This window comes from Leptodactylus fuscus, chromosome 11, assembly GCF_031893055.1.
Source record: "Leptodactylus fuscus isolate aLepFus1 chromosome 11, aLepFus1.hap2, whole genome shotgun sequence".
Classification (NCBI taxonomy): Eukaryota; Metazoa; Chordata; class Amphibia; order Anura; family Leptodactylidae; genus Leptodactylus; species Leptodactylus fuscus.
Genome location: NC_134275.1, coordinates 34,736,484 through 34,753,368, shown reverse-complemented (window position 1 = coordinate 34,753,368; position 16,885 = coordinate 34,736,484). Strand labels below are relative to the sequence as shown.

The 16,885-nt window shown below is 42.8% G+C and overlaps 1 protein-coding gene across 2 annotated transcripts in view; it reads left to right on the top strand.

The window, feature by feature from the left end:
• IRAK1 (interleukin 1 receptor associated kinase 1) overlaps window positions 1–16,885 on the top strand; it is a 54,152-nt gene that overhangs the window by 11,091 nt on the left and 26,176 nt on the right. For both annotated transcript variants that reach the window (XM_075260045.1, XM_075260044.1), the window contains exon 2: window positions 16,528–16,704. In XM_075260045.1, coding sequence (XP_075116146.1) covers window positions 16,528–16,704 — 177 coding nt within the window. The remainder of the gene's footprint in view (window positions 1–16,527; window positions 16,705–16,885) is intronic.

Sequence of the window (16,885 nt, the reverse complement as noted above, 5' to 3'; positions counted from 1 at the left end):
GGTGACATTTCTTCTGTTTTTCATTTTTTCTTTGCTTACATTTTTCAGAATTGATAAACCAATCCTTTATTTTGCTGTTACGATCTGTGCCCGGGCCGGCCATCTTCTACAGAGAAATTATCTAAAAAAAAATTTTGGAAACTTGGTTCCAGCAGTTCCACTTAGAACAGGAACTGATTTAGGCTAAGGCCACACATTGCAGAAACAGAGCTTTTTTTTTTTTTTCCTCTTTAACGCACTATTGCATTACAGCTTCCTACACAGTATGATGTCCTAATACAGCACCCTTAGAAGGACATGAACCCCCTACCGTATTTCTCCAAAAATATTCTCTACTTCAATAATAAGCCTTAATACAATTTTGCAGGGTTTTTAGAGCAGGCTTGAAATATAAGCCCTAGTTACAGTCACGTCACAGAGAATGGACATATTGTAGCTTCCATCCGTCCAGGACGAGGGCCTGCTACCCCTTGCCACTACAAGGCATAATCCGCTCACCCATTCGCAAGTCCTGCTCCCAAGTGCCGCCTCCTGAGTCCTGCCGCCTGGATGCTATTATGTGGGATTGGCTACCTATGTGACAAACGTTAGTTGACACCCCTGCTTGCTCACAAAGATGCAGCCAATCCACTACATCACCTCCCCCTTGTTGTGAAGGAGAGGCGATGGAGGACACGGCATCCCCGTCTTATTTTCAGAGAAACACTGTATAGTATACCTCCGATTTCATACAAAGGGTGCTCAGGTTGTCTCGTATTTGGTATCTTCTCACTTTCCAATCTTTTCTTCTTTATTTATATGTTAACAAGGTATTGACAGTTATAACTCTTTCCAGCTTTATCACCTTTCTCTATAACCCTATCCAGTGGCCGCGGTCCTCTGTTTCAGGAGCTCTTTTCGTTGCTGTCTACTAGCTCCAGTATTCACTGACAGAGGACAACCAAATGACGTCTGAACCATGCTCCAGATATGATGCAAGAATGGCATGAACATCAAATTTTCATTGCTTGCGGCAATGTTTTGGACCATTTACTGTTCCTTCTTCAGGCTTAAGGTGATGGGTTGTAGCCATTAGTGTGGTGGCCGTCCATGCTTCCTGGTAATAAGGCATCTTAATAAGCAAGATGATGCTGCAGCTCTTTGGAGGTGGTCTGTGGATTGTCCTTCACTGTTCTCACCATTCTTCTTCTCTGCCTTTCTGATATTTTTCTTGTGCTGCCACTTCTGGGCTTAATAAGAACTGTCCCTGTGGTCTTCCATTTCCTTACTATGTTCCTCACAGTGGAAACCGACAGGTTAAATCTCTGAGACAACTGTTTGTATCCTTCCCCTGAACAACTATGTTGAACAATCTTTGTTTTCAGATCATTTGAGAGTTGTTTTTAGTAGCCCATGATGCCACTCTTCAGAGGAGATTCAAATAGGAGAGCAACTTGCAATTGGCCACCTTAAAGGGGTTGGCCACTTTCAGACCAATATTGACAAACAAATGTACAATAAAAGATATACAATTTTCCAATATACTTTGTGTATCAATTCCTCAGGTTTTCTAGATTTCGGCTTGCTGTCATTCATTCTGTTACTTCTAGTGGATAAAACTCTGACCATGGTCATGTGATTTACGGTCCATGGTCATGTGATGAGCACACAGGTGCACAGCTGATTACCAGGCAGATGTCTGATTACTATGCTGTGTCTATAACAAGCGACACCTGTGTGCTAATCACATGACCATGGTCAGAGTTTTATCCTCTAGAAGTAACAGAATGAATGACAGCAAGCCGAAATCTAGAAAACCTGAGGAATTGATACAGAAAGTATATTGGAAAATTGTATATCTTTTATTGTACATTTGTTTGTCAATATTGGTCTGAAAGTGGCCAACCCCTTTAAATACCTTTTCTCATGATTGGATACACCTGGCTATGAAGTTCAAAGCTCAGTGAGGTTACAAAACCAATTCTGTGCTTCAGTAAGTCAGTAAAAAGTAGTTAGGAGTATTCAAATCAATAAAATAAGGGTACCAAAATTTTTGCACCGGTCAAATTTTGGTTGAATGCATATTGCACATTTTCTGTTAGTACAATATACCTTATTTCAATCCTGAAATATTACTGTGCCCATCAGTTATTAGATATATCAGACTGAAATGGCTGCTGCAAACACCAAAATATTTAGAACTAAAAATGATTAAGATTAATAGGGGTGCCCAAACTTTTTTTTTTCATAGGACTGTATATATAAAATCCATACAGTGCACCCCTGGAGAGAGACACTTTACATGTTTGCCCTATTGGTCTTTAGTCTATTACCACCCCTACCTGAAGAGGGACAGGAAATTGGTCTGAAATGTTCCTACAAGTGATGACATAAGTACATTTTTGCTTAGTTCTGGCCATGTCTGAGGAGTCAGTAGGTAAGACCTATGACTCTAACTCCTCTATTTTTCCACACTCTATTCCAACTCCTGCTTCCATTCTGACTCCTTCAGAAATGTCTGACAGCCACAGACAGACGGACAGCAGTACAGCTCCAATTCCCCAAAAAAGTTTGTAACTGAATTCCTATGGAAGTAAATATGAAACCAAGTAATCTAATATACATTAATTATTGTATAATGTAATTTAAAAAATGTACTTTGGAGTCAGTAACTTTTTTTTTTTTTTATTCCAACTCCACCCAAAATTGGTTTCCGACTTCTGTGTTTGGTTCCATTTCTTTTGGTCCCAATTCTGTGTTCGTTTTCTGGTTTAGCAGCAGGGAAAGGAATTTTTCCTCTGATATGGTGTACTTGGTGTCAGCCTTATGGAGGACCTTTCATGGTTTGGGGCACAGGCAGTTCTATATACTGCTGGAAAGCCGACTTTTCCTGAGAATACTTGTCTATGGACGAGCACTGTGAGCAGAGGGTGGGGGTGTTCCTCCACGCTCACACAGTACAGCGCTATTGGCGCTGCTTGTACAAACTGTCAGAAACGCCCTTCTGACTGTAAAGGGCTACGGCACCGCTAGCTCTTCACCCGGGGCATAGATCGGGAAAGCCAACAGTGCACTGAATTCAGCACACTGTCGGCTTACCAGCAGTATATAGAACTGCCTGTGTCCCAAACCCATGAAAGGTCCTCTTTAAGGCTAAGGCCCCACTAGGAAACGCAGCTTTTTTTTTTTTTGTGAATTTTGTTGCAATTTTTTAAGCCAAAGCCAAGAATGGTGATGAAAGTTATGGGAAGTTTTGGATTTGGCTCAAAAAACCGCAGCAAGGTCTGCAACAACAAAAAAGCTGCTTTTTCACAATGTGGGTCCTTAGCCTCTGTTTTTTTTTTTTTGCCTTCCTCTGGATCAACGCTGTTGGGACAGGGTGAACTTGTAATGTAATGTAACGTGAAACGGGAGGTTCAGTTTCCACGGTCTTCATAACCTAACACTGATATAAATAGCACTGGTGTCTGCCATAGGCCTCGTAAGGCTCAGGCTCATGAATTATTATCTACCCCTGTTTTTTATAGTGGGACAGTCCCCGACCTCTTAATATACATTTACTTCCTCTTCGTAAACTTTTCTGACACGTTACTCTTCCGATAAGGGGGAAACCCTTGTAATGCTGTACTTGTAGAAATAACACAATTTCACGTGATGGGAAGTGACTCGATAATTTATATCTCTAATTTCTAAAAATAGTTTGAGTTTGTCCCTCCTGGACTCTCCATTGGTAGAAGCAGCTGGCTGTTCTGTGTCTGGGGGTCTCCCCTCTCTTCTGCGAGATGAAGGATTCGGCATGTTACATGGTTGTGTTTTTTCAGAAGAGGCGGCTTACTCCTCTTCACATTGAAAACACTTGCACATTTGGCGGAGCCGACTGTACATGTGTCATGTGTATGGGCCAGTGGGTGAGATATTTGCAAGGCCGAAAACTATTGTTCCCACCAGTTGTAGGGGCACCTTTTATATTACCACTTGCACGGGTGGACTTGGCCTTTAAAGGGGTTTTTCTGTTGAAGTGATATTCTGGTAACGCACCTATCCAAAGGGTAACTTGCTGATCAGTGGGGTCTGACCACTGGGGTGTCTACTAATCACAAGAATTGGGGTGCTTTCCAATTTTGAATGGATTGGCAGGCCAGGCAGCATGCACACCATTTCATTCATTTCAGTGGGGCTTCCAGGTAGCCTAGTACTGTTAGGCTATCTCCAGCAGCTCCCATTGAAATGAATGGAAATGCATGACCTGGCCAGCCTATGCTTCATCAATCTAGGGTGCAAAACACCGCCATTGCCATGATCGGTGCGAGTTCCAACCCATCAGTAAGTAAGCTACTCCTTTGGACAGGGGGTGGTTTCTTATTACTAGAATATCCTTAGGATAAATGTCTGATCACTGACTGTCAGACCACCGGGATATTTATTTATTTATTTTCCTGGTGGCTGTCCAGGGCCAGCACATGTTGCCCAATCCACATGTCATAACTTACCGTATTATTACGCTTGTTCAGATCAACAAGAACAGTTTAGCATTTTGCAGGCACTGGCTAGCCCTTGTAATACAGGAAGGAAAGGGGCAGAGGGCATTGAAGTTGCCTTCCCAAAAGACCAGTGACCTATTTGATATCTATAGAATTTAGAAGAGCTCCAACCACAGTAGGGTGTTCACCATGTGGTTTACTTGAAGAGGATGTGGTGGTGGAGTGGGGAGGTCAAACCACCAACTCAAACTGCTTTATTTTGCTGCATCCGACTCGGACTCCGTTATAAATGCCTGACGGCCATGTTCAATCACATTTACTAAAGATCCTCTAATTCATTATGAAGCTAGTGATTGATTCCTATGCACTAACTATGTAACAAGCTATAAATAGTATATAAATCTTAGTAATTATATAATTTTAAAAATTTATTTTTGAGCTGGGAATTTTTTTTTTTTTTTTTTCCTCAACCCAAAATTGGCCCCAACGCCAAGTCCACAGCCCTGATTGTCCTAGGGTTTTTATGGTGAGTTATGGCTAAAATTCTGCTTGGCATTAGCTGTCTTGTACCGCACATAGGTGATGTATACTTGGCAACTGTACCGATTTTACTGGGACAATCCTTTGATCTTGCCTGTCCTAAAGTTTCCATTTTGGGGTCTTTACTGGAGCAGGGCTTGTGTTTCCTGGCTATTTAAATGGTTTTTCCAGGATTAAAAAACATGGCTACCGTTTTTTTTTTTTTTTTTTTTTTTTTTCTTTTTTGCAATACCAGAGGTAACCTGGCGCTGTTTTTGAAAGAAAGCATCCCCGTTTTTCTAATCCTGGACCATTCCTTTAAATCCTATTGAATGACATTTATCTGTGGCTTATAGACCGTGTAGGGGAGGATTTATCAGAACATGATGGATGGAGGATGGCAAGGAATATGCATGCAATAAGGTAGTTTTGTTCACTTCAGCTTTAATGTTATGTAATATTTGTGTAATTCCTTGTCTTCTACTGCGGCACATACACATAAGAGTCTTGTATACCCGTCACTGCACGTAGGTTTGATTGCTTTATATTTAGCCCACATTACCGGAGCCGTGCTGCGAACTTCTATTATGCAGCCACTATTGTCAGGGCCTACCCTGCTTTTCAATGGCTTTCCCTGGGAGTTGTGCCAAGCTCAGTGCGGATATGTTTTTGCATCCTATTGTGTTGATCTCTGGGCAGAGTGTCAGAGGAGAGATTAGTATGAAGCGTCGGGCATGATGTACTGCCACTTAAATACTATTTGCTGTCTATGGAGCTGCAGCAGATAGGAAAATGTAATATTGGATTGCATCAGATAAGTGAGCTGGCCTGTATGTAATAGCTGGAACTGCAGTATATACATGGAAATGTACTGAAGCATTAGCCACAATGGGTCACTATGTGTGGTCTCCAAACTGTTGCTTTCCAGCTGTTGTGACAATTTCCTTCATTTCCAGACTGCCTGAGCCTGTCAGACCCTGCTAGGACTTGTAGTTATACCCGCTGCAAAGCTACAGGATGGAGACCACTGATGTAGAGTCACCAAGTACTTTGGATTGGGGGGGGTGGAGTCCATAGGCCAAACCACTAACTCAGACTCCTGTATTTTTCCACAGTCTGGTTCTTTCATAAGTGGTCAACAGCCATGGTCAGAAAGCGGCAGTGAAAATCCTAAATCATAGAATTCTATATACATTAAAATAGGTTTGACATCTCTTCTCCATGTGATGAGCCCATTTTGATTCTCTTACGCCATGTTCACACTAGTGTTCAGTTCGCCATTATTTGGGTCTGCATGGGGACCCGAAAGATGGAGACAGTGTCCATTTAAAAAACGACTTGCAGACCCCATCGGCTATAGGACCTGCCAGGTGTTCGTCGGGGATCCGCTGGTGTTATACTAAAAGGGAGGACTTTTTCTCTCCCCTGATTTTATGCTGGGTCACACCAGTGCTCACTTTCCATTTGGGGATTCTGTCCCCCATTCTGCTTGAAAGAATGCACAACCATGAATGCAGGAATTTTCTGTCGTCTGGGACTTGTCAGAAGCCCAGCCATGATGTCCTTATTGTGGACAGGTTATCAGGAGGACATGTATGAGAGATAACCCGGATACAATAAGGACATCATGGCTGGTTATCAGGAGGACACTACATGTATGAGAAGATAACCCGGATGCAATAAGGACATCATGACTGGGTTTCCGACAAGTCCCAGACCACAGAAAGTTCCTATATTCGTGGTCGTATCCAGTGGCAACTGGTCAAGACAAAATATTTCATCACTAAGATGTTTAGAGGAAATCTTTCAAACTGCAAAATTTTTAATCATTCACAATTGCAAAAATGGTTAATGATAAATTGTCTACAAACGTAAATCTAATTCTGTCTATGGGGAAACTCTTAGACCAATACGGCAAAGAAGCGGCCCAGCCATGTATGCCGGTGACGGCTGATATTAGAGAATAGTAAGGCACTGGCTGTACACGTGATCTAGCGTGAGTTGCCTGATCATGTGATCGGTGAGGTCTGTGGATTTGGGATCAGCAGTAAACTGGGCACAATTCTTTGAATAAAGTGTCAGAATTGTTGGTAAATCTGCTGATACATTTGTTATGTGATAAATTCACAGGATCATAGAAGTGGCTAAAACAACACAAAATGAAATTGTCTAAGGCGAAAGGAATTTTGGAGTGTTTGTTCTGGCGGCTCGCACCGGCTGGATCATTCCCTCGCCCACTTGTAATGTTCTGTCCGAGGCTTCTGAATTGAAAGCAAATAAGAACAGAAAATGATTTGTCATCCTGGGTTTGATGTTGACATTTTATCCATCCACTTGTTAGAAATAGATCTGAATCCAAATTTTTTTTTTTCAGCTCCCTTTTGTAATTTACGATAAGTTACTAAAGTTTTTCATTATATTTTCATTCGCCATTAACCTATAAACACTAGGACGGTTTTTACTAAAGTAAGCGAGCTATAGTACAGCGCCTGGTGTGAATATTACACTAACTAAATAACCAGGAAAAACTCAGGAAGCGGGAGTGAACACTAGAGGAGTGCAGCTCTGGAGGAATAGAATTCAGACTGTAACTTGGGTAAATTTAAAGAGCCTATCCGCTTTCTAATCTTTAGAATAGGCCATCAATATTAGATCTGCAAGGATACGACATTTGGGACTCCCGTGCAGATCAGCTGCTCAGTTTACATGTCACACGCTTACTCCTCACTTGCTGTATGATGTGTAGCAATGACTTTAGGTACTGCAGAGCTGTCCCATAGACGAAGGATAAGTCCTCACTACATTTATTGGAGATTTGGTGACCTATTGTCTTCCCACTTTCTATTGTCTGAACCCACAAAGCTATATACAGTCCTATGAAAAAGTTTGGGCACCCCTATTAATCTTAATCATTTTTAGTTCTAAATATTTTGGTGTTTGCAGCAGCCATTTCAGTTTGATATATCTAATAACTGATGGACACAGTAATATTTCAGGATTGAAATGAGGTTTATTGTACTAACAGAAAATGCGCAATATGCAATAAACCAAAATTTGACCGGTGCAAAAGTATGGGCACCTCAACAGAAAAGTGACATTAATATTTAGTACATCCTCCTTTTGCAAAGATAACAGCCTCTAGTCGCTTCCTGTAGCTTTTAATCAGTTCCTGGATCCTGGATGAAGGTATTTTGGACCATTCCTCTTTACAAAACAATTCAAGTTCAGTTAAGCTTGATGGTCACCGAGCATGGACAGCCCGCTCTCAAATGATCTGAAAACAAAGATTGTTCAACATAGTAGTTCAGGGGAAGGATACAAAAAGTTGTCTCAGAGATTTAACCTGTCAGTTTCCAGTGTGAGGAACATAGTAAGGAAATGGAAGACCACAGGGACAGTTCTTGTTAAGCCCAGAAGTGGCAGGCCAAGAAAAATATCAGAAAGGCAGAGAAGAAGAATGGTGAGAACAGTCAAGGACAATCCACAGACCACCTCCAAAGAGCTGCAGCATCATCTTGCTGCAGACGGTGTCACTGTGCATCGGTCAACTATACAGCGCACTTTGCACAAGGAGAAGCTGTATGGGAGAGTGATGAGAGAGAAGCCGTTTCTGCAAGCACGCCACAAACAGTCACCTGAGGTATGCAAAAGCACATTTGGAGAAGCCAACTTCATTTTGGAAACAAAGATTGAGTTGTTTGGTTATAAAAAAAAGGCGTTATGCATGGCGTCCAAAAAAAAACAGCATTCCAAGAAAAACACTTGCTACCCACTGTAAAATTTGGTGGAGGTCCCATCATGCTTTGGGGCTGTGTGGCCAATGCCGGCACCGGGAATCTTGTTAAAGTTGAGGGTCGCATGGATTCCACTCAGTATCAGCAGATTCTTGAGAATAATGTTCAAGAATCAGTGACGAAGTTGAAGTTACGCCAGGGATGGAGATTTCAGCAAGACAATGATCCAAAACACCGCTCCAAATCAACTCAGGCATTCATGCAGAGGAACAATTACAATGTTCTGGAATGGCCATCCCAGTCCCCAGACCTGAATATCATTGAACATCTGTGGGATGATTGGAAGCGGGCTGTCCATGCTCGGCGACCATCTAACTTAACTGAACTTGAATTGTTTGTCCAAAATACCTTTATCCAGGATCCAGGAACTGATTAAAAGCTACAGGAAGCGACTAGAGGCTGTTATCTTTGCAAAAGGAGGATCTACTAAATATTAATGTCACTTTTCTGTTGAGGTGCCCATACTTTTGCACCGGTCAAATTTTGGTTTAATGCATATTGCGCATTTTCTGTTAGTACAATAAACCTCATTTCAATCCTGAAATATTACTGTGTCCATCAGTTATTAGATATATCAAACTGAAATGGCTGTTGCAAATACCAAAATATTTAGAACTAAAAATGATTAAGATTAATAGGGGTGCCCAAACTTTTTCATAGGACTGTATCAGTCTGTCTCTATTCCTGCTCTATACCTTGGGCAGTGCGTAGTTAGGTGGTGCCTGGCAGGGCTTGTATGTTGGGTACCAGCCAAACTCTCTTAGCCAGGGCACAGTGTATGTCACACACCTCCTATAACTCCTGTGCCCTCTTCCTTGTGCTTACACACGTAATGAGCCGCTCGCTTCCAGTCTTGTAATTCGACTTTTCATGACTTAATTTGCTTTTTTTTTTTCTCCTCTTTTATTATTATAGCTCCAGTTTTACGATCCTTTATTATACCATCATTATTCCTGTGACTCACAAATGCTTCCCCAATATAATTGTGAGTCACTGGACTATAAACCGAATAATATCCTAGATGTCAGTAAGATTGTTCATCTTCTTGTCATGTATATACCTACACCGTAGAACTTAATGATCTTGCCAATAATAGTAATGGTGGTCACTGTACTGTAGATATTCGTAGTGTGACCGGCTGGTGTGGCGGAAGTCATGTTGTGGGGACTTTCAGGTGGCAATGTAGTAGGTAGGACTTAGGAGTCTGCTCAGGTCTCAGGGAATGGAGTGGGACATTGTAAGGCTCCATTCAAACTGAGTAATGCTGGCGTTTTTGTGCTTATTTTGGCACGTAGCGCCGTGTTTGCGCCGCGCTATTTTACGATCGCGTTGTACTGCGCAAATGCGGCGTTTACGTGGCGCTACGTGCCAAAATAAGCACAAAAAACGCCAGCGTTACTCAGTGTGAATGGAGTCTAAGGATAATTGGCTGCCGGAAATATCTGGTGCTGTAGATCCTGAGCTGAGCTTGTGCTTGGATCTCCCCGCAAACAATCTAATCGGCTGGTGAGGAATAGTCTCTCTGCTTTGTTGATGATGGAGCCGCTGGGCCCAGTTTCTATAAACTTCTGTAAATAAAACCGTATCTAAGTGAAGGATATTGGTGACGACTGTTGGCAGGGCTACCTGAGCAATAAACAGAACAGGTTAGCTCCCTCCAAGTCACCACCGGTTAACCCGCTTCCATCTGCCGCAGAGCAGACATGTCGCCAGCAGGCTTCAGCACAGGCTCTTGTACTGTGTGAATTATTACTCTGGGCTTCACCTGTGACTCTATATAAAGTAAGGTAAGTATCCATTCTGGACTGTCCTGTTGCCAAACAAGGCCACCGTAATGGCCGCCCATCCAGTGATGTGTCAGTAATTGGATCTGTTCAGGTCTGTGTAGCAATGACCCCCACTGACAAAACGCAGAAGGGGATACAGCAGAATATCTCCATTAGGGAAGTGGCTGGGTTAATAAATATAACCTGCACTGCAGATCCTGAGCTCTTTTGCTCGCAGACCATTTGTATAACCAGACCTGTTATAGAGCACAGGTGCACTACATGTCCCAGCACACATCTGCTTCACTGCTACTGGGATTTTTCTGCTTTTCACCTGTCCTGAGTCACGTATGTTATACAATACTCCGCTGCCCAGAACTGTGGATCAATAAGTGATTCCCATTTGCCACGGTCTTCTGTGATATGATGTGAGATGTATCCGTGCCAGATCTCTGGATGAATCACTGCTCCAGACGGGGCCGTCCTCCTGAGAGCGTGACGAAGCAGAGACGAGTCAGTCATAGGGAATTATGGGGATTCTTTTGGGTGGATCCCAGGATTTATGACAGGTTGTCATCCACATTCTGATCTGTTTTCTGAATGACAAACAATATTATGTCTCTATTTGCTTTGCTTACGTAGTCCGAGACCAGTTGTTGTTGTTCCCTTGTATTGGTTCTGTAGTCCATAGACAGAAAATGTGGCATCTTAATGTATCTTGATACAAGGATTTCTTATGCTGAATACCTCAGTCTTGAACATCCCAATTCTCCCTGCTAGTCTGTTTTTTTTTGTGTTCTTTTTTTCTACATAAAGTTTAAAACGAGCTGTAATTTATAAAAAAAAAAAAAAAAAAAAAAAAAAAAACCTAAATGGAAGATAAGTGATTACACTTCCAAAGTACTGTAATACACTAGGCTCACACCGGCATGTTCTCTCCATTGTTCGGGTCCAGAGGTGAACTACTAAAACAGCGGTTATGGAGCCTGTTGGACACTTTCAATTATAATGTGGTCTGTCATGTGACCGTCATATTGAAACTGAAAGCCGCAGAGACGCGGGACCTTTTTTTTTTTTTTTTTCTCCACCAAATTTTGGCGGACTCTGTGATTCCGACGTAGATGTGAACCCAGCCTTACAGCCAATGTTAATGAAAGTTAGAGGAAGACCTTCCCTTGAAGGGGCTCTATCACCAGCTCTCAAAAGCCCAATGAGATACATCATCTGATCGGCGCTGACCATTTTGGCATTTTGTTTCTATAAATCTGTTCAGTTCCTTTGCCTTGTTACAGTGGGGACCAGACTTTGGATTGCACTTGGTGAATACATATCAGCATGGAGCTCGTATAGTCCTCTTGCGTTGCCTTTATTTTCTTTTCTATGTTCCTATTACATCATGGCGTCCCATCGATGGCTTCCCATGACGTTTGATGTTGGTATTGCTCTGTGATACAATCGGCGTGATCACTACTGGGCACAGGAAGCTATATGGGGATATGTTTTGAATACAGCGCTACAGAATATTTTGCCGTGATGGTAATAACAGGAAATATAATAGTATTTTCTTTGCTGCACTTTTTTATGAGCGATAAAAATGTAGGATAATAAGGTTTTCTATGGGTTGGAGACTATTAAAGAGTAAGTGCTTTGTTGATGTTGCTGTATAAATAGTGTTATCTCCTATTTTATGAGGTTATGTGGTTGGCGTCACTGAGGTTGGGCAGCAGACTTGTTTTTACCTGGCTGGTCTATGTGCACCCAGTCTACTCCAAGGCCCAATGTATTTCTAGTATCTGCTGGTGTTGTTCAGTGCTGACCTGACCTTATTAATACAGTAGTTCTGTCTTTTGACACAATTGTACTCTCATGGATGGGTTTAGCCAGAATTTCTATCACTTTTTCACTGTAAAGAGCAGGTTTTGTTGTGTGGTGTTCCGTAAGCAGTCTTATAGAAGAGCAGCATATTATAGTTTCTGTGTACTTGTTACTGTATCATATCCCGGACAGTCATGGGTGTAACTTACAGAAACTTCTCTCCTGTCCCTGGCACTGTCTGTTCAGGCATTCGTTGTGCCTTGGTTGTTGGCAGTGCTGTGCCATGTGTGATTACTGAGGTCAATGGGTGACATAAGTCAGTGACGTCGCTGGGTCCTTTCCAGCCACTGGTCTTGTGCGGGCAGGACTTGCTGCAGCAAAAGTTCAGTGCACCTGAAAGGACAGTATTGGGGGTAGGTAAGCATGATTTCTTTTGTTGTTGCACTTTCCCCAGCCTGTTCTGGGATTTGTGCAAATTCTGGACTACTCCTTTAAGCTGACAGATCTGCTGTGAGTAAGCAGGCTTGGCTCCTATGCACCTCCCCATACTCTCTGGGGACTAGGCATTACTACATATAGTGGTGTATATTTTGCATCCCAAATCATTCTTTTCCCATTTTCCAAAATTCATAAGAAACTTTGGTTCTCATTGTGCAATATCCTTAGGTAAGCGATAACAGATGGCTTCTAGCTATATTCCTCCCAGAAATGCCCTCTAATATTGCGTTATCACTTATGTCTGCTTTTCCTTGAGCGTGTTGAAACTTTCATTCTTAGCAGATGTGTGTGGTCGGGTGATGGTTTTTTTAAGGTTTAACTTATGAACCCTCTGACCCCAAAATACCAGTCAGTGGTCAATTTCACTATGTCTATGAATATCAGGCTATTTGACATATTCGATTACGAACGAATACCACGCAGTAAAAAATTTGTATCCCCTCCCAAAATGTGTGTGTGTGTGTGTGTGTGTGGGGGGGGGGGGGGGTGGAGTCATTGGCTGGCTAAATCGGGTGACCTTGGATTTATAAGAATAGTGTCAGCGATATTCGTGTCAGATGCGGTTTGGTGAGATAGGGAGAGACGATGTGTTGAGGGTGAGGGTGTTTAGCTATTGCTAGGCAAGAAAACTTCTTAATCTGCAGCTCTTTTCAGATGTACACTGCAGGAACAGTGTATATACGCTCGACCTGCCAAAGCTTCATACTGTCACCTGTACACATCTGACAATGCGTGAGGGTAGCATAAAGGGATGGGGACGGGGACATGGAAATCCAGCTGGGGATCCAGGCCACAGTCCAGCTACTGGAGAGAGGCAGCCAGCAGTGCCACAACGTCAAGCAGGGTACCCCACTGACGAGGCCCTAGCACCAGGAACCTATGCTATAGTGGATATCAGATCTTGTGGACCCGCAACCAGCATGTCCCATCAACAGTACTGATGACACAGTTCCATGTGTCTGTGCCTGCTCACAAGTTCCTCGTCCTCCTCCTCCAACACCACCACCATCACCGTTTAAAAAATTATATAAAAACCTCATTAATGTTTTAGGGCTCACCCCAAGGGCCTAACAAATAATTTTTTAGGGTTCACCTCAAGGGCCAAAAACTAAAACTCTGCTGGTTAGAGGCTCAACTCACCCCAAGGGCCAAAAACATTGCTGATACAAGGCTCAACTCACCCAGGGGGCAAAAAACTCTGCTGATGCAAGGCTCAACTAACATAAAGGGCCTAAAACTCTGCTGGTAAAAGGCTGAAGTCACCTCAAGGGCCTCAATCTCTGCTGGTAGCTCAGCTTAAGGACCTCTAACTTAATTTGGAAGGGCTCACGATAAGGGCCAGGAAAGTGAATTTTTTGAGGTCTCTCCACATCTCTCTGTCTCTCTCTCACACACACACACACACACACACACACACACACACACACACACACACACACACACACACACTATATGACAGTTAAGGGTCGGGGCTGTTGGATTTCCCATTGCAACGTGATTTAAAGGGGTGCATGCTAATGTTTCTTTAGCTTTAAATTTGTGTTTGCCCATACTATTGTGGAGGAAAGAAGGTTTCCAGGTATTTTTCCACTTTCATAGAGTTATATTGAGTTTGGAAAGTGTCTAGTTGATAGGCTGTGATAGTGGGGTAATTCTGGGACTTGGCCATGTTAGATGCCCCCAGACATGCTTCCCCTGCTGTCTCAGTTGCATCCCATAGGTGTTGGCATCATTTCCTGGGGTGTCATAGTGGACTTGGTGACTCTCCTTAGTCGAATAGTGGTTTCCCCTGAAACGAGCATTTTTTTTTTCCCATAGACTATAATGGGATTCGCTATTCGGTCGAATATTGAGGGGCTATTCGAAATGAATATAGAATATTTCACTACTCGCTCATCTCTAGCGAGTAACTCAAACGTCAGACATTACTGTTGTTACTGATGTTTCGCCTTTAAATAAGGTCTGGTCTAATCTTTGGGCATTAGTAGCCTCAGCATCCTGGGACTGTTGTGCAACCAGAGCAGGAGGCTGTGAACTCAACCTTTGGCTTGCACTAATACCATGCAATGCTGCAGTGGGCCTAGGTTTCTACATCTGTTGACTTTCATTGTTCAGGGCAACACATTACTGGGTGGTACAAGGTGTCAATTGTATACATAGTGTCTATAGAAATATTTTGTAACGTTCTTCCTTTCTACACTATTGCCATGCCCTGCAGTCTCCCTTTCCTTCTACGGTAGAGTCTATAAGACAGATAGTGATGTCGGCTGTGTGACAGGCAGCGATATCGGCTGGGTGGCCTTTCACTAAATTTAGAAGAATGAAATTGATTTTGGCAGATCCTGGGCAGGCAATGACTACAAGAGATGGGTTATCTAAATGGTGGCCTTCATTCTTAGCCATCACTAGAACAACGTGCAGAACTTGTAAGTAGAAATTCATTCCGATATTGGCATAGAGCGAGGGCTCCACGTGGCCTCCTGGAGCGTAATCCCTAATTACAGAGCATCTGCCTCCATGGATGAAGACTATAGAACAAAGCTGCTGTCATCCTGCATCTACGTCTCCAGGAGAATTTCTGTTGGTAGTTTTTAGGTGCAGCGTTCGTCTAGATCAGATGTGGTAGGAAAAGGACACCATTTGTTTGATAGTAAATAGTATGGTAGTGTCCTCCTCGATCTACTTTGTCCCCTATGTATTTTTCCTCCTGTTATTGACGGCTTGTGACTGAGAGTACTGGGATGTATGAGATGTAATACAGAGAAGATTGAGATGGAGGGTGGATCACATCAAACAGTTACATATACATATATTTGGAATTATAAAACATAGAACTGTGGTTTTGGTGTCATATGACAGATGAGATTTATATGCAGCTCTTGCTATAATATGCCCAGCTGAAACCACAGCGGAGATTGGGAGCCGCTGCACATAAATACATCACCAGGACCACAGTTCTACATTATATAATATCTGGAATATATGTGTATGAAGTGACCCCCTTCCACCCCCAGCTTCTCTGTATATTACACCCCTACTCATTGAGCATTTCTAACTATGCCAGAATTAGCAGAGTGGCGGCTATCATGGCACGCAAAGTATTAGAGGTGGTGGAAGATCCTCTCTAAGGCTGTGTTCACACAGAGTAATGCGCCACTAATTCTGACAAGTAAACACAGAAAAACAGAATCCCATTGACTTCAATGGATTCGGTCTTACGCGCGCTACCCATTGAACTCAATGGGAGGCTTTTTTTACCTATTGCTTTCAATGCGACTCGCGTGTATTTACGTGTCAGAATGAGCGGAGCGTTACTCCGTGTGAAAGCAGCCTAATGGTTACAGAAAAACCTCGGGAGGTCCCAGGACTTGTGGCTCAGTGTGGGAAGTCTTTGCGTTTCTAATATTTGAGTCAGAATTCCTTTTAGCGGCCACTACAATGCTTATACTTGTCCCTCTGAGACATATGTAATGGATGTAAACGTACCGTGGTGTGCAGCTCAGATCTGTAATAATCTATATTCCTATGTAATTGATATGGCTGAAAAAAAAGTTGTATTTCTCCTGTCCCCAGCATAAAGTGGCTGATGGCAGATAACCTCACAGCAGATAACTTGTCAGCGAGTAGGAGACGTCTCAGTAGTGGTGTGAACAGGTTGTGTTTGCTGTCTTTCAGCTTCCATGATTATTCCTGACCAGACAGCTTTGCGGCTCCTGGAACAGCAGGGACGCCGGAGGAGCCGGACAGAAGAGGTCATGTGGTACTGGATGAACAGGAACGCTCGGCTCAAGGACCTGCTGTGCACCTTAAGGAAGCTGAGCTTACTGCGGGCGCTCAATATCTTTGAATGCTGTGAGTACCTCCAATCTGATTATTCTTTGTTTTTGCCATCAGTATCACATGTATTAATAAACTGCTGTATGAACTTGGCTTTTCACAGGATAGGGGTTAAATGTATGATGCAGGGACCCCCAACATACCGTTTTGAACTGAGCTACATAAGTCAATGTGCACTGCCTACCTATTCATCTCT